General features: G+C 40.0%; 2 protein-coding genes across 8 annotated transcripts in view; one reads left to right on the top strand and one right to left on the bottom strand.

The window, feature by feature from the left end:
• Positions 1–6,447: 6,447 nt before the first annotated feature.
• Positions 6,448–13,065, top strand: LOC115382098 (LIM/homeobox protein Lhx8-like). 4 transcript variants are annotated; one of them, XM_030083750.1, is made up of 9 exons: positions 6,448–6,607; positions 7,260–7,337; positions 7,790–7,915; positions 8,060–8,181; positions 8,679–8,899; positions 9,028–9,131; positions 10,895–10,990; positions 11,366–11,555; positions 12,490–13,065. In XM_030083750.1, exons 1-9 carry the CDS (start codon positions 6,527–6,529, stop codon positions 12,564–12,566), a joined length of 1,095 nt encoding a protein of 364 aa, XP_029939610.1. In that variant the 5' UTR covers positions 6,448–6,526; the 3' UTR covers positions 12,567–13,065. The 4 variants fall into 4 exon arrangements, with proteins under 4 accessions (XP_029939610.1, XP_029939608.1, XP_029939609.1 ...); XM_030083748.1 differs by lacking the exon at positions 7,260–7,337 and having other exon boundaries at positions 8,682–8,899; XM_030083749.1 differs by lacking the exon at positions 7,260–7,337 and having other exon boundaries at positions 11,378–11,555.
• Positions 13,066–16,372: 3,307 nt separating this feature from the next.
• Positions 16,373–21,773, bottom strand: part of slc44a5b (solute carrier family 44 member 5b) — a 44,394-nt gene continuing 38,993 nt past the window's right edge. For 2 of the 4 annotated variants that reach the window (XM_030083186.1, XM_030083190.1), the window contains 8 exons: positions 21,509–21,771; positions 20,898–20,992; positions 20,699–20,802; positions 20,505–20,578; positions 20,146–20,216; positions 19,220–19,308; positions 18,713–18,797; positions 17,954–18,430 (listed from right to left, as the gene is read on the bottom strand). In XM_030083186.1, the coding sequence (XP_029939046.1) occupies positions 18,315–18,430; positions 18,713–18,797; positions 19,220–19,308; positions 20,146–20,216; positions 20,505–20,578; positions 20,699–20,802; positions 20,898–20,992; positions 21,509–21,771 (897 nt within the window). In that variant the 3' untranslated portion in view covers positions 17,954–18,314. Of the gene's footprint in view, positions 16,999–17,953; positions 18,431–18,712; positions 18,798–19,219; positions 19,309–20,145; positions 20,217–20,504; positions 20,579–20,698; positions 20,803–20,897; positions 20,993–21,508; positions 21,772–21,773 lie in introns of those variants that run through there. The other 2 variants (XM_030083189.1, XM_030083191.1) reach the window with 2 other exon arrangements.

Genomic DNA, 21,773 nt, shown 5'->3' with positions numbered 1-21,773 from the left:
GGTGGAGGTCAGTGGACAACAGTGGACATGTCTACCGAGACACCGGTCTTCAATATGAATGGTCCAGATCAATCTGATTGCTTTTGTGCTTTGTGCCAGTTACATTATAAGAATAAGAAAAACTAATTGGAGAACTTCATTTTGATACCTGGTTTGCTAAAATGTTTTTGTTGTGTTTATACTTTCCTGATCTGAGCAGAAATCGGCCCCTGGTGGAATTCTTACGTTTTGAGCGTGTGTTGAGTTGACTACTGTACTTCACTGGCCCTGGAGACGTGTGCATCATATGTGCTCCGTATAGAACAGAACAACAAACCAGACGAAAAACAGAAAGACAACTCTCAAATGTCAGAAATGTAAAGAATAAAAAGAGTCCAACAATTTGTGTGTGTGTTTGTGTGTGTGTGTCCTTCGTTCTTTCTTTAGGAATAAAATCATGTCCGTTTAAAAACCATGACTGAATTCATAGGTTTTAATTTGCTTCCAACGGTGACAAGTTGACGTCTCACTAACAGCATTTATTCAGTGATGTGAATTTTCAAAATCCCGTGCTGGCTTATGGGTATTGAAACTCCTACTGAATTGTTCTCAACTATGAAATGAAAAACGTTTTATGCTTTTGCAAAAAAATGAATGACAGTTGTAATAAGTCCGCAGTAAAATAGCATTAATTCAATTAACAGCTCTCAAGTGCTGATGAGCAGCAGCAGCATTTTTCACTCAGTGTCATGCTGCAGATTGTTTCAACTGGTGTTGAGGAAGGAATCTGTTTCACCTCCATCATCATGTGGAGTTGATTTCTGGAATGTATAAATCCATCAATCAATTGTCTGCAAGTACAAACACTGATTTGGATGAAACGGTTTGTTCACTGTTTCTTTCTCTCGCTGCTCACCTTTTCACTGAATATGACATCGAGCTGTTGGCACTGGTGGATTTACAATAAATGTTTGACTTCTCTGTGTGTGGCTTTGTTTAATGTTCAGATTTGATGAAAAACTTCACCTTTTCTTTGAGTGGCACAAAAATGGACACGTGACTTGATATGACTTAAAGTATTGGTAACAAACAGAGAGTTATTGTTTCTACCTTCTGCTTCAAACATATATAAGTTGGAATATTTATGATTTGACAACATGGTATTGTTGCTTTTGGGCCATTAGAGTGCAGCTTTTTACCAGGAGAAATCAGAAAATGAAGTAATTCTACAGCTGACTGATCTGTACAACTAACTGAATTGCGCTTTTATTGAAGTATCTCCACTCATGCAAAAGCGAGCTGTGGCGTAGTAGTGAGCGACCCCTCATCAGTGAGATTACTGATCGAGTACAAGTTTGGGAGCCTTTCTATGTGGAGTTTCCACTATAGATGTTTGAGTCCTCCAACAGTTCAAAAACATGTGCTTGAGATGTTTGGGTGGCTCTGTGTTTATCCTGTGATGGATTTCCTGTAGCTCCTGTCCAGCATGTGCTCCGCCTTCATCCATGTCATCTGAAACCCCCACGCCCATAAGTTGGATAAGGTACTATCGAAAAGTACTGACATACTGCAAGCAGAACTTCAAAAGTTTGGGTTAAACAGATTAAAACTGAGATATCAGCTGCAAAAATACGTAAATCAATCGTGAGAGCTGCATGGCAGCGGTTTTCCTGCATTTCATGACTGAGTCTTCCAGATGTGCACCACTGCAGGTCTCTCCCGCCAGGAGCAGTGGACGCAAACAACAGGTGAACAGTCGGGTCACAGGTGAGACGGAGAGACTGCCGTTCGGAGCGACGAGCTGTCAGGCTGGTGGAACTGAAATGGATATGCTCACAATAAACAGCAATCAAGGCAGACGTTTCGCCCGCAGCACACAGCCAAGGCTCAACGTAGGTCTTAAAATAACAATTAATGTAGAAATGGGAGAGGAGTGATTATGAATTCCATTCAGGAAAGGGTCTGTGCTGTAAGCTGGGAGGTGGCATGGAGATCGTGGGGAGTCATGCGGTTGTTAAATGGGGGGGGGGGGGGGGCAGCAGTTTTTGCAATCAGCGTTAAATAGAGCAGTTTTGTTCCTGTGTGATTGTCAAGTGGGCCATTACTCGTTGATAAGAGCACTTTTTCCTTATGTGGCTCTGATTGGGCTGAGCATGCTGCTCCCTCTCGCATGCTGCCCCAATGCAATCAGGCCCCTCTTTCACGGCACTGCCATTTTCACTGCTGTGATTTCCACCCAATCCTCCCCCTTTGCCTGCCCTACCCCACCCAGCCGAACCCTCCCGGCTCCACCACCCCCAACACCACACCTCCCCCTTCAGACTCAATGGGTACCCATTTACAGCAAGGAGAAAAGGTCACGTCAAACTCGCTGTGTCAATTGTAAACCACCCCAATTCGGACTGATTTCAATGAAATAAATGAGAAGTTGCTGCCTTGAGGACTGCAGAGGTCCGTGTGGAAGTGGCGAATTAGAGGATCTTCCGAGAGTCCAGTCAGGGCTAAATGTTCGTGGCTCCTCTGCGGAAAAAGTCTTCCACATGTCCTCTTCTCACTGTATTTCGGTTCTTGAATGTCTTAAATGTTTGATGACATTGAAAATTAACCACTGTTGATGTAGATACACTAATTTCTGTGTGCTGCAATAAGGAATTAAAAATGATGCCAGCATAATTTGGATATTTACTTCACTCATTTTAGTTTGGAGTGGAACGTCAAGTTGTTTGGGTTAATGTGAACTTGTCTGTTTGTTGTGGTCATTACTGATTCACTTATCTGATCTATTGTTGTTAAAAATGGAGAGACTTACTGTCTGGCTGATACATTCCTTCTTTCCTCATATTTTTCTGTGGGTCCAACAAATCCAGGCTGATGATGAAACTGTTTTTCCCAACTTCCAAAACCTCAAAGTTACAAATATGAAAAAATAAATAATAAATAAATAAATAAATAAAATGAAAAAGAAAAGAAACACATTTAAAGATTATTAAAGAAAATATGTATATTTAACCATTTAACAGGTTGTAAAATCTATTAAACTATAACAAAAGGAATGTCAACATTTTTCTGACACAAGCTCAAAGAAATAGAAGACATTTTTGGCATTTTGGAGTCACAATATTTAAAAGAAAGAAAACAGAACAACAACAACAAATCCCTACATTTTTACAACTTCTAACTTTTGAAATGATTGAAAATATTTTGTACAATTCTCATAAACAGTGTCAGCGGTTGAGCAATACTGTGAGAAAAAGTCACCTCTTAAAACAGGCCTGATGGCTGAAGAGACGCAGATCGATCACCTCATCCAACGACTGATGTTTGCCTGACACAATTCCTGCAGAGTTTAGTTCTTGCAAGTATCAATTCCACTCATGTAAACTAATACTTTTCAAACCGAATGCAGTGTTTAATCTCATCATATTTATCAGTGCAGCTTCACTGAAAAAGGATCTTCTTGGCTGTACTGCTGCCAAAACTTCCAACCAGGATTTCAATAGTATAAGAGATGAGTCCCATGTAAAAACTAACTTACTAGTATATTGAGAGTAGGAACACAGATTAGCTTTCTTCCTCTCAATATATGACCCTGATACTATTTTTTTGATCATGTTCTTTATGTAACAGCAGCTTCACTGCCCCGGTAAGAGACACAACACAACGGCCTCACTGGTGTGTTGACGGATGAGGGATTGTTTTTGTCTGGTTCACATCACACAAAACGTTTCAGAAACCAGCCGTGCAATGCTGGAAATCAAAAGATGCAACTGTTACACACACAGATTTACATCTTTTCCAACATCTGCACTCATGTCTGGTAGTCTTCAGATAATTCCAAAACAGCTTTTGCGTCTGATATATTATTTTTATCGTCATTAAATTCTCAATATATTCTATCTCAATCATTTCTCCTTTCAACTCGCCATGTCACCTCAGCATGGACAGCAAAACTAAAGCAAGTTTCACTGTTGCTGTTTGCTTTTCTTTTTCTGTTTTAACCTGTATTACAAAGATGCATCTGCTTTTTCTGTGTGGTTGTCTCGCAGGCCGTTTAAGTAAAACATCTGGTCTGCAGTATGCAACGTTTGAGTTGTTTTATCAGATAACGAGCATTCATTTTCACAGGGTGGAACAGAACACATCTCGATGGAGGCACGCTAACTCCTTTATCCCTCTGCGATGGGGCGATATGGTCGCAGATTCATGCTGGTGCAGGTCCGACTGTTATCCCGTCACAACAGCAAAGGACTGAAAATAACATTTTTTTCTGTGTGCATGTGTGTGTGTGTGTGTGTGTGTGTGTGTGTGTGTGTGTGTGTGTGTGTGTGTGTGTGTGTGTGTGTGTGTGAGGTCACATAATATCGAGCCATGTGTGGCTGACTCACAGGGCCCCACAAAATTCTATTCAGGCGTCAAGATGAGCACATTCTGCAAGTTAGTGTAAGAGTGGCTTTGTACATTTAGGTTTGATGGTGAATATTGAGATCCAGGGAAAGGAAACGCATTGCTGCAGTGAAAATCCCCACAGAGCCACCAGTTGATGTGTGTGGGTGAAAGTGAGCTCCGGGTGACGATGGGTGGTGTTGCGTGAGTGAAAGGGCTGACTGGGTGAGTCAGTGAGGAGTTACAAACCTGAGTTCCTGTTGAGTTATCACATGAGTTCCTCAGCAACAGACCTGCTCATCAAATCCCTGTTAAATATGTTGAAAAAACATTTAGTGTCTTTAACTCAGTGGGTCGCCATGTTCTCTATCTTGTTCAAATATTTCGAAAAAAAATCAATCAATCAATCAATCAATTTATTTTTGTATAGCCCAGTATCACAACAACAGTTGCCTCAGAGGGCTTCGAAAAAAAAAAGGTGTTGAACACAACAAGGGCACAAGAACACTTGCTGGAATACAACATTCATGTAAATTTGATTATTTGCATTTTATGGAAAGCATAGTAAAAGATAAAGCCTGTTTTTTGTGATCTCTTATCTATTTGACAGCTAACAGATGGTTCAACATCTGATGACTGCCTGGATTGATAATGACTAGATGAACCGGAGGATTAATGTTGCTTCATTTACTGATGCACATGGTACAGAAGCATTTATCTGTCGGAAATATATGCCCATGTCTGCTTAATTTCAGTACTTCAGCCGTTTGAAAACACTTCACCCTGTTAGGTTCAGACAGAGATGATGACATCCATCATATTGGAGATCAGTTTGAGGGTATATATTATCAGATGTGGTCTACCTTGACCAGAAGATGAAGTGCCCAGCTGACTTATTCATTGCTGTCCCAGCTTTCAAATGTTTTCTTCTAAATTCTCTTTTTCCTCACAGAAAGGGTCTGAACTATTTGAAATTGGTTGAATTTACATAAATGTTCAAATATTCATATTTCCACAGTATATTTGCTTTGCACAAAAAGAATTTTGACAGAGTTTATGATTTATTTAGCAAAGACAATAAAAATGCAATATGTAAATCATGATGGTGTGATTTATTTGCAGCAAGCAGTGATTTTAACATATTTATACTTACAATGAAGCAACAACACAATGAATTATTAGGATTTAGTTGGAGAACTGGTCCACCAAACCCACACTGACGACAAAGGCCTGCAGAGCTCTACAAATCAGTAACTCTAATTGTCTGAAGGTTTAAATCCCCAATGAGGAGCAGTTGCCTGAGGGCCACAAATATCTGGTATAGAAACAGCCAATATTTAAAAAAAAAAAAAGAGAAAGAAAAAAACCCAGTAAATTCTAGTAAAAGCCAGGCTGCTGAAGTTCCAACTGAGGTCTGTGAGATTTATGACAAAGTGTTGTTTACTTCCACTAAACTAAAGTTGATGCTGTTTCAGATGTCCAGTTACATACAGAGTAAGAACAAGGCAGCTCAAATATTCAGATACTGTGATATATTCACAGCTCAGGTAATCACATTTGATGACAAAATCCCTGCAACATATTGTTACTTTGGGAAGGGAAGAAAAATATAACCTGAAATATAGACAGACGTGCTTATTATGCAGAAACAGTCCCTTTCACATTGTTGTAATACAATATAATATGTATTGCAGGGACATAAATTGGTGAAAGCATTAACCCACGATTCAGGCGTGATTCAGATGATACTTTTCAACATGTGCCATTACACTGTGGTATCATTCTGGGAAGTAAAAACTGTTCCATAATTTTGTGGTACACAAAAGAGCAAAGGTGAACCACTGGGTCCAGAAAAAAAAAGAAAAAAGAAAAAAAAGAAAGTATAAATAACTATTTCATTCAGGTTGAGTGTGCTGAATCAACATGACGTCGTTTGATGGTTTATCTCTAAAGACTGCTTACTTTTTTTTTTTTTTCTTAGAAAGGCCAGGGCAAACCTATTTGAAAGGGGAGGCGCGGCCAAGAGGGACTAAAATAAAAGTTGTGATCCGCCCTCTGGAAAGAGCAGTGCAGAGTGACAGACTGTCAAACACGGGAATCCTGGAGGAAACAGAGAGATTATCGGAGCTTTCACTTTGCCAACTTTTCCTTTCCGGACACAGACATGCGCTGGAAAAGCGAAATCAAAGTGGAGTGCTGCATTGTGAACGAGACTGAGAGCGGATCTCTGCTGTCCGGCGACGAGGTGAGTGCAGGACCAAACCCCCCCCCGAGCCCTCCGATCAGCAGGTTGAGCTGCCAGTCAGCATCGGGGGATAAATATTAGTGGAAATTGCTTTACCAATTAAATCGCAACGACTTTCAGTCTGTCATTAATGCCGGCCTTCCACACGCTGACAGCTCAGTATTTTCACAATTTGAAGAAATGTCAAAGAAAATTACCTCTCCCTGAATTCTGCAATTAAAACTCAAGTAGTTAATGAGACCTCTTCACCTTTTGGTTGCCTGGGTAGACATTTGTGTCGAACTTAGCCTTTTAATTGCTGTTATTAAATAAATCAATCCCCCTTTTCCTCGAGACCTCGCGCTGGTTTCTCTGATTGACGTGTGAAATTGGTGTGTTGGTGGGTTTAACCTCAGCACGCGCGCATAAAGCGGCCAATTGCCGAATGACAAATTTCAGAGCTCGAGAACATAATGCACATAGGATAAGTATTAGTTCAAGGGCTGTCTGTTTTTGTAAGTAATGACTATCCTTCTCTTTTAAATGTCATTTTGGTAATCGCTGGCGTTGTCATGGTGAAAGGTGAAAGGCATGATATTTATTGGGGCGCGCGGGGGGCATTTAAGGCAGCTGCGGCAGTGTGACAGACCGGCGTCCTCTCCCCGCCGCACAGCCGCTCGACATGTGCGAAGACTGCAGAGGAGACGAGGAGCTGCTAGGCAAATGCTCTGAGGGCAGGAGAGACATCATGGTAGGATGAATGAGAGGCCACTCGGTTTTCATTTATTTTTTTCTTGGTGGCATTTTTCAACGGAATTTTTTAAATTTGTTGCTGTGGATAAAACTTGCAAAACTTTTATTCTCCCACGGAAATACTCCAAAAAGTAGCTATCTAACGTAAAAAAAAGAAAAAAAAAAAGAAAGAAAAAAAAAAAGCCTTTTTTAGGGGCAAAAAAAAAAAAAAAACTGTCCAGAAGTGTTCATATTATTGTCTCAACTTTTTTTCCCAAGCTTTAGAATTAAATAAAAACTCATCAGTTTAAATGTTCAAATCAAAACAGCTTGAGCCTGAAAAGCAGCGATGTGTGAAGCGGTAAGGTGTGATCTGACTCCAGGAGCGCCGTGCTGCCCGTGTTGCGCCGCAGGTTGGGGTTAGACGCGTTCCTGCGCGCAATTTAGTAACCGCAGGTCTGATCTCTGCAGGGCGCGCCGGTGGAAGTTTTGGATGAAGACGCGTCGTCGCTCCAGGCGATGGCATCCGCGCCTCTGCTTGGACGAACTGTGTGCGCGAGCTGCGACGAGGAAATAGTGGACAAGTATTTATTAAAGGTGATTGTTGTGTGTTTTAAATTTTTTTTGTTTGTTTGTTTAAATTTCAACATTGGAGCGACATCCCCCCTCCCCCCAGTTGTGGCGCTTTGGGCCCTCCTTCCAAATGATTGACTTTTGACTAATTCATTGTCTTTGCTTCAGGTTAACGACCTGTGCTGGCATGTGCGCTGTCTCTCCTGCTGTGTGTGCCAAACTTCACTTGGCAGCCACACAAGCTGCTACATCAAAGAAAAAGAGGTTTTCTGCAAACTGGATTACTTTCGGTATGTGACTCAGGTTTTATTTGTTAATAAATAAAATACAAAGTTATTGAAACGAAATAAAATACAGTAGTTGCAAAAAAAAATTTTCGCCTGTAATCCCATGTGTGCATTTAGGTTGATGTTAACTGAAGATGTTCCGAGCTAAGAATTTTTGGGTGACCAATAAATACACAACACGCAGATTTTTAACAAATAATTGAATTTTAAAGTGACTTGTTACATAAAGAAAAAATGCACATAATACTGAAGAGGTTTTATCAGTATTCAATATGGGATGATTGCTTTTACTCATGAAAGCCCAGAAAGGGCAACATAAATTAAGAACAAGTTTTCCTTGAGACTCTTGGGGAAAAAAAGTGTTAATTTTGCAGCGGTAGACCGCACCTTGTGATTCGTGCGGTGATACGGCCTTGATTGATTCAGGATATTAAAGTCATCCTTTCGAGAGCCCACGCGCGCCCCACTGTTTACCTCGTGCTCCGATCCTTCACCCGCAGAAGATACGGCACGTGGTGCGCGTGCTGCGGCCGGAACATCCACTCAACAGACTGGGTGCGCCGGGCGAAGGGAAACGTGTACCACCTGGCCTGCTTCGCCTGCTTCTCCTGCAAGAGGCAGCTGTCCACCGGGGAGGAGTTCGCCCTGGTGGAGGGGAAGGTGCTTTGCAGGATCCACTACGACTGCATGCTGGACAACCTCAAGCGGGCCGTGGAGAAAGGTGAGCCGGCGGAGCGAAGCGAAGGTGGGGAAGGCCTCCTGTTTGATGAAGGATGAAGCTTGTTGTTCTTCCCATTTTTTTTTTCTTTTGGTGTAATTTCAACATGTTGATAAAGTCTGTCTGTGCAGGAAACAGTGTTAACATGGAGGGAGCAGTACCCACCGAACAGGAGATTAACCAGCCGAAACCCTCCAAGAGAGCCAGGACCAGCTTCACTGCCGAGCAGCTGCAGGTCAGCTCCAGCCAGCATCTTTCATGAAACCCTCAGTCGTGCACATTAATGGATACAAAATTTTCATTCCACGTTACAATTTGTACATTTGACAAGATGTCTGTGTAAGGATGGAGTTGTTTCGAATTGTATTTATGGTTTTCTGATTAACATCTGTAAATGCAATTCTTTTAAAAATTATTTATGATTTCGTTTATATCCCAGGGATTTTCAAATGTATGCCATCAGTTGTCAACAGCAAGAACACCAATAATAATAACAATAATAATAATAATAATGAATAATAATAATAATAATAATAATAATAATAATAATAATAATAATAGTAATAATAATAATAAATTACTTTAAAATGCTGATTAGTTTCTTAATGATGAAAACATATCTGTTTCATCATAAATTTGGAAAGTCAGTGGTCTAAACAATCGAAGTCAAACTTATTTTAGTGTTAAGCCATGTGCACCATATGATAATCAGGCTGGACCAAAGCAGAGCACAATACCTGTGAATACTGCTAGGCCAATTTTACCTCTTTAGATGTGTTAATATGATCTAATTTTAGATGTGTTTATATACAATATGTGCATTTGAGCATATTCTGAAAATGTTCACAATTAATGCCCTTTTTGCTAAACCTCACAAGAATAATGTGATTTTTTTTCTTTTTTAAGATCAAACTAAACTTTCTTTGCCAAAATGATAATCTTCAGCAGTTACTATATCATACAATAATAATTATAATTCTGTTGTTGAGTTACAATGTGTGAACAACATGAAAATCAGAGTACAAATGCACAAAAATAACTTTAATAAAAATATGTGATATAACAATATAATCAATATAATGGAATATTTAAAAATACATAAAATAAAATGTGTAAAATACACAAAAATGAATGTCAAACCTAAAAAAAAGCTTGATAAAATAAAACATTGGCAATAATGTACTTAACTTTCACTGCTGCACTGCTAAGTTCCTTCAGATTTGTCTTATAAGCAGTGGTTTTTAACATTTTCATCCGACAGAATGGGTTGTATACCAGCCATGTAACACGATCTATCTATCTAACTATCTATCTATCTATCGATCTATCTATCTAGAGAGAGATGTTTATTTGTCACACACAAAGTATTGCAGTGAAATGCAGTGTTTGTTCATCAGGCCTTACAAACATGAAAAATGTCAAAATAGGAAACAAGTATTACATTTAAAAGAAAAACACAAACAATACATAAGTAAAACTGTAAAGCTGTAATATAAGAAGCACAAACAGGCATGATTTTGTGCATTCACAGAGAATGTGCAATCTGTGTGATGTGCATGTGCGGTGCTGCAGTCCCTGTTGTCCTTGATAATGACATGCTGGCTGCAGGTCAGAGGTCACAGCCCCCTCCCGAGTCTCCTTGTTTTGGCCTTGATGAGGCGAGGCATCGGTCGGCGCGCAGCCACTCCAACAGTTGGTTGTGAGGGTGTTGAGGGTCCTCCGTCATGCTGTTGGCCCTGGCCACACCCCTCCTGCTGTGGATGGGGAGTGTTGTGCCTTATGGTACGGTCTGCCGACCTCGGCACCCTCTCCACCCCTCCAGAGTAAACAGTCCTCATGATGTTCAGAGAGACTCTGAACTTGATCAGCTGTCTGACGTACTGCCTCTCAAAATCAAATCCGATCATCTCTCAGCAGCAGTTGTTTGGTTCGGATGCTACACTTCCTCCCTCAGGGCCACACACGGAACCTGATGTTGCTCTGCCTGTGTGCATGCAGGTGATGCAGGCTCAGTTTGCTCAGGACAACAACCCGGACGCTCAGACGCTGCAGAAGCTGGCGGAGCAGACGGGCCTCAGCCGGAGAGTCATACAGGTCAGCAATCGGTCGAACAATCACCTTTACAATGTGTTGATATGACTGACAGTTGTTGTGGGCAAAAGTGTATTTGTTGTTCAGAATATCATCAGGACAAAAGCATTGTTGGAACACGATTTGGCAGGATGGGTGTTCTCTGAAAGAAAGCAATGCGTGCAAATGAACTAAGCAATTGAAAACAATTAATTTCATGTGGTTTTTGCACAGCTCAGAGACTTTCTTGCATGAAGTGTTCACCTAAAGTAAAATGGAGTTACGTACATGTAAAATTCTGTGTGACCCATGTCTGAGCTTCTCATATCTCAGATTTGTTATTGCCATAATGCCATTTCACACACAGCCCGACAAAGAGTGTTTGTCCTGTTAACTCAGGTCTGGTTCCAGAACTGTCGAGCGCGCCACAAGAAGCACGTGAGCCCAAACCACACCTCCAGCACCCCCTTGACCTCGCTGCAGTCTGGCCGAATGTCGCAGCCCACGCCGACCCCCGAGGAACTGCAGTACACAGCCTACGGAGGCCCGGAGGGGTCAATGCTGTCTGCTCTGCACTCCTTTATAGACAGTGAGAACAAGACTTTTTGAAATAACTGATCATTGAACTTAGTATTTTATTTAATTATATACGACAATGTTGATAAGATTTTCAGTAGCCTAATAGAATACAAAAAGTCAAACGTATAATCTCTGGTTTACTTTAAATATTTATTTGCTAAATGTCCCAATTCAAATTATAGTCGTGTGAAATTTACTGACGTTACAATGTCAAATCAATTCTTTTCCAAAGATTTAATTTAATGACTATAACTGTTTTTCATTCAAAGGATACATCCTTAAAATGCCACACAATTTTAAAATGAGATTAACTGTTGAGATTTACCTAAACTGTACTTTCTTTCAAATACTTAAAGTAAAAATTATGTAGAGCTCATTCATTAGCATCAACTTCACCTGCTGCAAAATAACCTACAATTCAGAAAACTACACACACACACACACACACACACACACACACACACACACACACACATACACACATGCACACACAGAAAAAAACGTTATTTTCAGTCCTGTGCTGTTGTGACGGGATAACAGTCAGACCTGCACCAGCATTGGCTGACTTACCTTTACCTTTATTAATTAATCATTTGAAAATCTATTTTAATGTCTTTCTTAAAAAACAGAACAATATGGATGACAGTTTAATTAATGGATCTGAGGTTAGAAATAATCAAATGAAGACTATTTATTGAAATTTTTATTTGATGGGACACTGTAATTCTGATGTGTTTGTTCAACACAGACTTAAATATATTAAGTAAATATAAAATATGCATCAATAGCCCTCTTTTACATATGAAAATAACAAATGAATACCTTGATTAAAGTGTCTGTTAAAGATATATTTATCTGTTATTTAAAAAGGTTAAATCAGCACTTCTAGTTTGTGTCAACAAGCGAATGACTGTAACACCTCTGTGTTCTTTGTGTGTCCGCAGTTCACTCCCCTCCATCCATGTTTCAGCCTCTGCTGCCGGCCCACGCCATGACCTCCCTGCCTGTGTCTCACGCCTGAGCTGACACACACACACACACACACACACACACACACACACACACACACACACACACACACACACACACACACACACACACACACACACACACACACACACGCACACAGCTGCAGTAGTCTGTGCTTCATGGTAAACAATGATCATTTTTAGTGAATCATGAAACCCTTTCTCTTCACGGACTGTCAGTAATTTACCGTTACATGTTTATCATTTGATAAGGAATCCACGGATGCCTTTTCTCCGGTCCTAAATGTACTGTACAATGTGAAAGTGGACAGATCTCAGTGTACCTCATAGGATTGTGACCCATGACGTTATAGACTTGCATTTGTTGGTGTCGTTTGTGAAAAAGTTGGTGACCATGTGACTCTCAGTGACAGCCAGCGTACTCTAAAGGTCAACCCCATATGAAGATGAACTTGAACTCGTTTGCTTATCAGTGTTGCAATTTAATTTATTGTATGTGAAGTATGATTTCAGAATAAATGTCTAATTTCACACATGTTGGAAATGAATGATTGAAAGCAGCATGAAATGTGTGTACGCAATTAAGATGAACGTTTAGTTTTTAGGCAAGTGTGTTAAGTAAAAACCCATTTGACTGAGCAAGAATTTACAAGACATAATTCTATGCCTGAACGATGGACACACACACAGGTTTCATACCAAGAACAAATGCAGCAGTTCCCCCTGTAAATAATTATACAGCATAGCAGGTATTTATAGTGGCAACGTTTTGCACAAATGAGTCATAATAAATAAAACAGTTTGGAACATCGCCCATCCTTCTGTTTACAGGTTAAAGCACTGCATCTTCAGACAAAGCAAATGATGGTGGTGAGAAAATCAGCGACTACATTTTAGAGTGAAGTTTCACTTGTGTCTACTTGCTGACTGTGGTTGACCAAAGGAATCCGATTTCCAGACGTGGGAGGGAGGGGAAGGCGTATAAAAACACTGTTTTTCCTTCACTTATCTGATCTCGGGTATTCAGTCTGGTGGAAAATCTAAAACCTGCGACAAATGTGCATGAAGATCTAAAATTCAACTGCAGGTAGATCCAGTATCAAACTGCATATTTAAAGAAATAATTACATGCTTAGCATACCCCGCTGAGCTCTTTCTTCTTTTAATACACAAACAGAACTGTTTTGCTTTTACTGAATGATGGTGGCGTTCATGTCCCGGCATGTTGAGCTCAAAACGGGGGCAGGAGGTGTGTAAGTCTGGCGCGGTGCTGTCACTCCAAGGCACCATGAGGGCCCGTCCTCCGGTCTAACAAACACGGCACAAAGACGCTCAAACATGAGTCACATCTTAAAGATCTGAAGGCAAGCATCACTCTAAGTGAAGAACGCACTGTCTGTCAGTGGCCATGCTGCACAGCAGTTTCTCTATTGTCTTGTACCTAAAGCTTAGTAAGATCAGGCCTGAAAAATAATGCAGCATTGTGCTCATTTATGGTTTTTGTTGTAGACTGAAACAAATTGAGATGGACATGAAAAGATTAAGACGGAATTTGCATCTGCTGGAAATAGATGGCAGTGAGTGGACGATTGCCAATCTTCACAAATGTTAGTTTCATCCTTCATTTTTGTTTTTGGAGGTTTTAGCCTCATTCATGTGTTCCAGTAAGTAGCTCCTCAAACATCTTTTGCATCTCATCATATCATCGTCCTGGAGATCGAGTTAGAATCCAACTGAATGGACAATATTCTTCAAATTACTATCTGGCTGTATGACCAGTTTCCTCTTTATAATATTGGAGATATTTCTCAGTTAATGAGCAGAGAAATTGTTCCTGCTGACCAATGGGTGGATCGGTCAGTAGGATAAGGCACAGTTCAGCTGGTGCTACACTGCATAAAGAGGTTAGCCCAACTATAAGATATCAACACTGAATTAAAGAAAACAAGTTTTAAAACTAGTGAAATTATGTGTCCATGCAGCAAGTACATTTTGCTTAAGAAGAGATCTTGATATAAGAAATTTTAAATCAAGAAGTAAGTCTCTCCATCTTAAATTTATCTTAAATCAAGTTGAATGAGACATTTTGACTGAAAACAAGACTAATGAACTTGGGAAGATTTTGAATTTTTGCAGTGTACCACTCAGAAGCAGTCATTAAACTGCATTTACCACGTTTCAGACATGAGCTGCTGCTGCTTCAGATCATGAGAAGGTCTCCTCCATCTTTACATAGTGGCCTTCTGGTCACTTAGCAAAAATTTCACCTCTGGTCCAAACCTTTTGTGGCCAGTTCCTCTCTTTCTGCAGATTTTAATTTTTCCTCTTTGTGGTCTATCCTGTATAGATGTGCTCCTCTTGGTACAGTCCACATTGAAACCTTCTACAAGCAAATTGTTGCTAAAATCACTGCTTCTTAGGTTCTTAGAGGTCCTAAAAAGTGTGTATCATCGGCTAATGTCTGTTCTTCTAAATACCTGCGGCTTTTTTCTCTTTTAGAAAATTTTTAAAAAACAGTTTGGAATTTCTGCTATGTCTACTTATCGTCTGCCGTGGAGAGCGGTCTGGTCCTCATTTTGTTGTTTTCTGGTTTTCTTTAAGCATTTTAACAACTCACACCTACAGCATTAAATTGAGAGGAAACAATCAAACTAAGAGGCTGCGGCTGATTACCAAGAAGGATTTATCATAATTTATCTCAAATCCAAAGGCATTCAATGTTGGGAAAAAATGTTGAGAACTCTGTTGACTAAACTTGATTTGAGCAGCATATCAAAGTACTCATATTTTGAAGAGGTGAAATATTCACAAAGGTCACTACATGTTATGCACGTCTGACTCTGTTTATACACATTGGAAAAACACGTAGGCTATTTGCACCCTGGGTAGAAAGACCAGCGTGGCTATTTCCACACAGGTCAGTGATTAAAGCCTCCTTTACTTCCATCCTCTGATCATAATTTTGGGTCAGCTGTTGTGTGGTGGGAAGACTCAAATAGCCAAATAGGTGCTGGACATCTATTCTCGTCCATTTTCAAATATACATTGGCAAACAAAAATTGCTTCCTTTCAGAGTTCCAAACAAAAAAACACAAACAAAACAAGTCTGGACAAATGATTTGTAAACATAAAAATATCAATACTGCCGATAGCAACATTGTAAAATCTCAGTAAGTGCAGAAAAACACACAACTCCAAATTTGCCACTGAGTCCTCAGTTTGTTGGAGTGGGTGTAATATCTCCATTGTGCCGTTTGTTGCTTCTCGTTATACATCTGTGTTACAAAACATATCGAGTATAAAAAAGACCGACGGATACAGAAACAGAAGCATCTGGAGAAATTCTAATCAATTCAGAAAAGTACAAACATTACCAAATAAAATTAAAGCACTAATGATGGCTGTTGATGTATGAGAAACAAGACACATCTACAACGAACAAAACTGTTTGACACATCTTCAATATGGATTTTCACTGATGTTCAGCGTCCTTACGAGGTGGGGTGCCACATTTCACACACGATGCATGTCACAGGTTTCCATGGAACCGAGGTGAAGGTGCAAGGCAGCAGGAAGTTAAAAGCTAATAAACAACACGGCACACACAGGTCCTTCTGTAGTCTCAGTGCTGAACATCCATCTTTACCTTCCATTTTTATATGGTATAATTAGAACAGACAATAGAGTATGAGATACTTGTATGGGTTCAAAGAAAATATTTGAAAAAAGAAGAAAAAGCATTCCAGATGTAAACAAGGCTGCAGTAATCCGTCAAACACCGGAAGATTTGATTTAAAGGCACTTAAAAACATAAAATGTGCTGCTATGCCATTATATCGTTATCAGACAACTCTGCAAACAGCAGTTAGTGGAGGGTAAAATTCTCAATGTGAGACTCAATAAAATGCGATAAGGCACAGATCAGCTGATGTTTGACCATTTCAAGGCAAATGCTGATCAGTTCATGTCTGCCTCAACAGAGCCACAAAATGTGGTACGAAATGCCACCACCAAGTGGCTGAACCAGGCAAATACAAGACGTTGGCAGAAAAGCTCAGGGTTATACAGTGAGATATGATGACCATTAAAATTTTTTTTACAATATCATGATGTGACTTTTAACAAAGCCCTATACAACAGAATATTAGAAAATCACACAGTGTTTCCTATGAAAAAGCTATTGAGACTACAATAGCATTGTGTGAGTGAGCCAAGTCAGTTCCCTTCCTTTTGTATGGCTTGCTTACTGTAGAGCACAGCTAGGCCTGTGCACACGAAAGATACATTTGGCAAAGAGTTTGATGCCACCTGGGCTCGTACCATGCTTTGGCAGTGACCTGCAGTCTTTCTCCTTCTATTGTGGCCTCTTCTTCTTGACGTTCTTCTTGTTGAGGATGCTCCTCAGGGTTTTGTTCATGAAGAAGGGCTTGGCCGGAGAGCCATCGTTCACCTCCAGATCCCACACTAGGAGGCAGCAGGAGCATCATGTTAACAAGTCAGAGAATAATTCAGTATGAAAAAAAACAAACTCAAATCGTGAATTTTCACACTAAAAACAAGTGACAACAATTTGACCATTTATATTTATTCAAAAACAAAGATTCACATTTTCATTGGATTCATTGATTAAAAAAAATTGTCCTACACATTAAAAAACACAGAATAACCTCCAGACAGATGTGTGTATCATACTTAGTATTAAAACTGCACAACATCTGAACCATTCAATAAAAAAATTACCAAAAATGGCTTTGACATCCTTTTATAAACTGTATCGTAAAAGTTCCTGGAGTTAGGCCTAAAACCACAGAATAAGAGAAACTTTTTTTTTTGTCTGTTTGTTTTTTGTCACAACTAGGCACATAAACTAGTGGCTGCATTCAGTAGTTTCCTGAAAACGGTCAGGTTATGTTCAGATTTTAAGCAAAAACCTTTTTTTTTTTTTTTTTTTGAAGTCTTGACCTCCCCAAGTCTCAGGTCAGGTTTACAGTACATCTATGAGGATAATGAGACTTTTTGAATTGACTGCATGTAATTATAATGCAAAAAATAAAAAAGAGACACCTGTTTTGCTAAGTGCAGAATACACACCATTTTTGGATCTGTGTATTTGGGTTAGTATAAATACGGTGGATTAAAGCAACCTTTAAAATCAATGGTAAACACTGACAGCCAGCAAAATAATCATGCTACACAAAAAATTAAATTAAATTAAATAAAAAAAAAATCACATGGTTCTTTTCCCGTATGTGAAAGTGCATACAAAACATGATTTTGCACTAGAAGACCAAAGTGCGACAAGAGGGTGCCCCATAAGTCCATCACTCTTTCCATGGTGATGCCTTATGCCATCGCCATTCAATGGCATCTGTACATTTTAAGGTCCTCGTGTTTGGGTAAAAATGCTCATATCATTTTTATCTGTGCATCCGTCCTGCGAGTTGACACGAACCCTCTCGGTAAGGCAGAGGTCAGCAGAGAATACAGAGGAGAAAAAAAGAAACAAACAAAAAGCAAAGCAGAAAAAAAGGCAAGTATCTGAGTTGGCTCAAGAGAGGAAGTGAACAGAAGTCTTTATCTAGTCCCCCATGCCTCATCTGCAAGGACGATAACAGCATGTTCCTTCACGTCCAGGTCATCCGCGACCAGGCTCAGATGCATCCAGGTTTGATGTTTAGCCCTACAGAACCTGCTCTCAAGCGTTCCGATCCTTACAGATACGGCAGATATCAAGAAAGGAGTCAGAGAGTCAAAAGTTTAGTGAAACGGCCACACGTCGCTCAGGAGGCTGCGGAAGAGCTTGCACCCTCCTCTCCTTTGCGGAGGATCTTGTGGAGGCCTAGAGACATGTAGTAGGGCCTGTTGGAAGAACCGTCATTCCTCTCCAGGTCCTCGCCTGGGACCGGGTTCCAGGTCAGGAGAAGAGGCAGAGGCGACAGTGTGGAAAGAGGCAGCCGGAGAGAGGAGAAGAACAACGAAACGCTCAGTAGAAATTAAAAACAGGGACGTGCAAGACTTAATGACAGCAGACACAGTGAATGAGCAGGAAAGCTCTGTAGTTAAAGCTGAGAGTTAGTTTGGAAATAAACAGTTACAGTGAAGTGCTGACATGCTATTTGACAGAGGATTTCCCTTCAGCACGTTCATGAAACGATGAAAGAAATTACAGTAAACTTACAGAAGCACAGGAACAATGTGTCCACACACATGGCGTAGACGTTGAAAAAGCCATGTGCGATCATATAAGATCCAAAGATCACGGTCTACAAGAAACAACCAGAAACAAGGACAAAGCTTTTTATTATTCTGCCTCTTCTTTGGTTCCTTTGAGCAACAACAAAAAAGCCAGATCACAGGAAAACAATCAAGGGAAATATAAACGTCTGTAGCAGCTTATCTGAAACAACGGCAGCTGTAATGGTCTCATCCACAAATGAAATGTGAGTCTAACATCTCGTAAGACATAACGAATAAAAAGAAGCCCTAAAAGTAAATAGCGCAGTGTGGCGAAAAAAAGTTTAGAATAAACCTAGACAGCATCAATAACACAGAATCGATAAAATCTCTTTTGTGCACTCCGAGATGTATCTCAGCATCCCAAACAACTTCGTTTTGTTCAAATCACAGCAAGTTGCTGCTGATTATAATTACTTGTGTCTGAAGATAAATCATTTTAATTCCTTACCAGAATAGGGACCCAGTAGTAATTTAGTGATGGCACCTCCTCTTGAAAGATTGGTATTTTACGTGAGAAGAAGAAAAATGCAAGAACACCTGGAAAACAAATGAAAAATGGTGAGGCAATGAACGGAAACCAAAAGAAAACTGGCAAACCTGTTTTAATACAGTTTGACAAATCGCAAATCCTGAAACTTGATGGACACGAACATACAGGTGCTCGTCAAAAAATTAGGATATCATGAAAAAGTTGATTTATTTCAGTAATACCATTCAAAAAGTGAAACTTGTCTTATGTACACATTCATTCCACACAGACTGGTATATTTCAAGTGTCCATTTATTTTATTTTTGATGATTACAACTGAAAACTAATTAAAAAAACAAAAAAACAAATTCACTTTCTCAGAAAATTAGAATAATACTTAAGACTATACAAAAAAAGTAGTTTTACAAATGCTGGCCAACCAAAAAGTATAAACATCTTCTCCCATGAGAACAATATTACTTCTAAAAATGTTGACATTATTGCGAAATTTGCAAAATCAGGAAGCAGTGATCTTGATGTTATAAGTTCATCAATTACATTTAAAATCAAACATATTTATTATATTAGATGCTGAGGGTAAGACATGATTTTATTCCTATAGAAAGCCACACACACACACACACACACACACACACACACACCATCCCAACCTCTTTAGGGTTGGACAAAAAATCAGTCGTGTAGTTTTCATTGCCACTATAAAAGTAAGTCGCACAACTGTTGTGCTGTTAAGCTGCAATGGGACAAATTGAGCATGTTCATATTGCAGGCTACACGACTGACGCACAGTACGAACCTTACCAACAGAGAAAGTACTGACTCTGCCTGTTACGCAATTATGTGCGTAAGCCAGTGTTTGAGCATGAGGACAATACAACACTTACCAACACTTCCTGAAATAAGCAGCTTCCCCAAAAACAGCAGGAAGTCTGTGACCTTATCCAGGACAGCCACCCTGAAAGACAGGAGGGACAGAGTCAGTGTGACTGGGACTGAAATGAAAGAGCGGTGACCTTTAAGGGTGTGAGCAAGCTAATTCAGAAAATGGAACTTCACACTGATTCATATTGAATTTTTTTTTTTAACTTTCTATGACGCAAAACGTACAGTTATTGTTTGAAATGAAAGTCTTAAGTGCTTTTAAGCAGAGGACTGAGTCAGAGTGCTCGTCTCAGAATCGGTTCAGCAGTTCTGCACACTAAGCAGGTGCATGGATCACATCGGGCACGAACGAGTGTCTTACCGAACAACATTCCTCATCAGGAGGAAGAAAGCATCCTTGGAAGAGGTGCAGAAGTTCTTTCCATATATTGCTATCTGTGAGTGAGATTAAAGCAGACAGTATTTAGTAGGCTCATTAATCTGTGGCAGTCAATGGCTCAACTATTGACACGTAATCACAATAAGGAATCAATAGTGCAATTGGAAAAGACCCACCATAATGTATGCATTTCTGTTTAAAAACTTGATGAAATGTTCCAGGCACCAGAAGCAGCATTTGAGACAGCAAAGCAAGAATCGAGCGCACCCATTTTGAGAACCTGTGAACATATTGTGAGACATCAATGAGTTGCCGAGGTAGTTATCAATCAGTCAGGTAGAACAGGAGTGGCGATGCCCCGAGGTGTGTCTTTACCTTTCAGTTTGTGATCCAGATACTCAAGAACGATTCGAACCATCTGAACTACAGCCAGGATCAGAGAACCAAAAGCCAGGGACCCTGTGTGATAACTGTGGCACAAGGAAAGTGTGTGAAAAATTGTGCGAGTGTTTTCAGGTATGAGACTGATCAGGGAATGATGTGAGACTGTAGATGTGGGCAATGTGCCAGCTGAGTAAATTCTATTAACATGTTACGATTTCTGTGCTAATGAGAGGATTTTGACTCATAATCTCCAGAAATTCCTTTAGAAATTTTGCGCACATGGTTTTTTATAAAACAGCATTTGGCCATTTTAATTAATCCCATTCTGTTTTAAATAAATTCAGATCTGAAGGCTTGCTTAGTATCTTCCTAATTATCAATTTTTTTTTCAGAACGTCACAATTGTGCGCGTGTGCAAATGAGAAAATATCTGAATTTTCAGTAACAAAGTAACAAAACTACTTCTTTGTCAAAGTAAATTAGCCTTGTTAAAACCTATGAAACAATAAACTATCAATCAACTTGATGTTTTCAAAATTAATACCCGTAGAAAACTGGACATCTTAATTGTGGCACTGATAACAAATGCTTCCTCCACCCACCGTATGGCTCTGCTGAATGAGGAGTACAGCGGGCACGCTGGGATGTCGCTGGGTTTCTTCAGGGCCCAGTAATAGGAGGCAAACGCCCCTGCTAAAGTGCACTGGCCCAGGGCGATGGTGAAGTTGAGCAGCCAGAGGAACACGAACAGGTTACACAGATGAAGGACGAGGATGTAACGGTGATACACACTCTCCCCACCGTAGAAGGCGAACATGCACTGCGACCCCGGACACACTTTGGTTACATTGGTCCGACCGAAGGTCT

Source organism: Salarias fasciatus, chromosome 23, assembly GCF_902148845.1.
Source record: "Salarias fasciatus chromosome 23, fSalaFa1.1, whole genome shotgun sequence".
In the NCBI taxonomy this organism is placed as follows: Eukaryota; Metazoa; Chordata; class Actinopteri; order Blenniiformes; family Blenniidae; genus Salarias; species Salarias fasciatus.
This window is presented reverse-complemented; position numbering and strand designations above follow the sequence as displayed.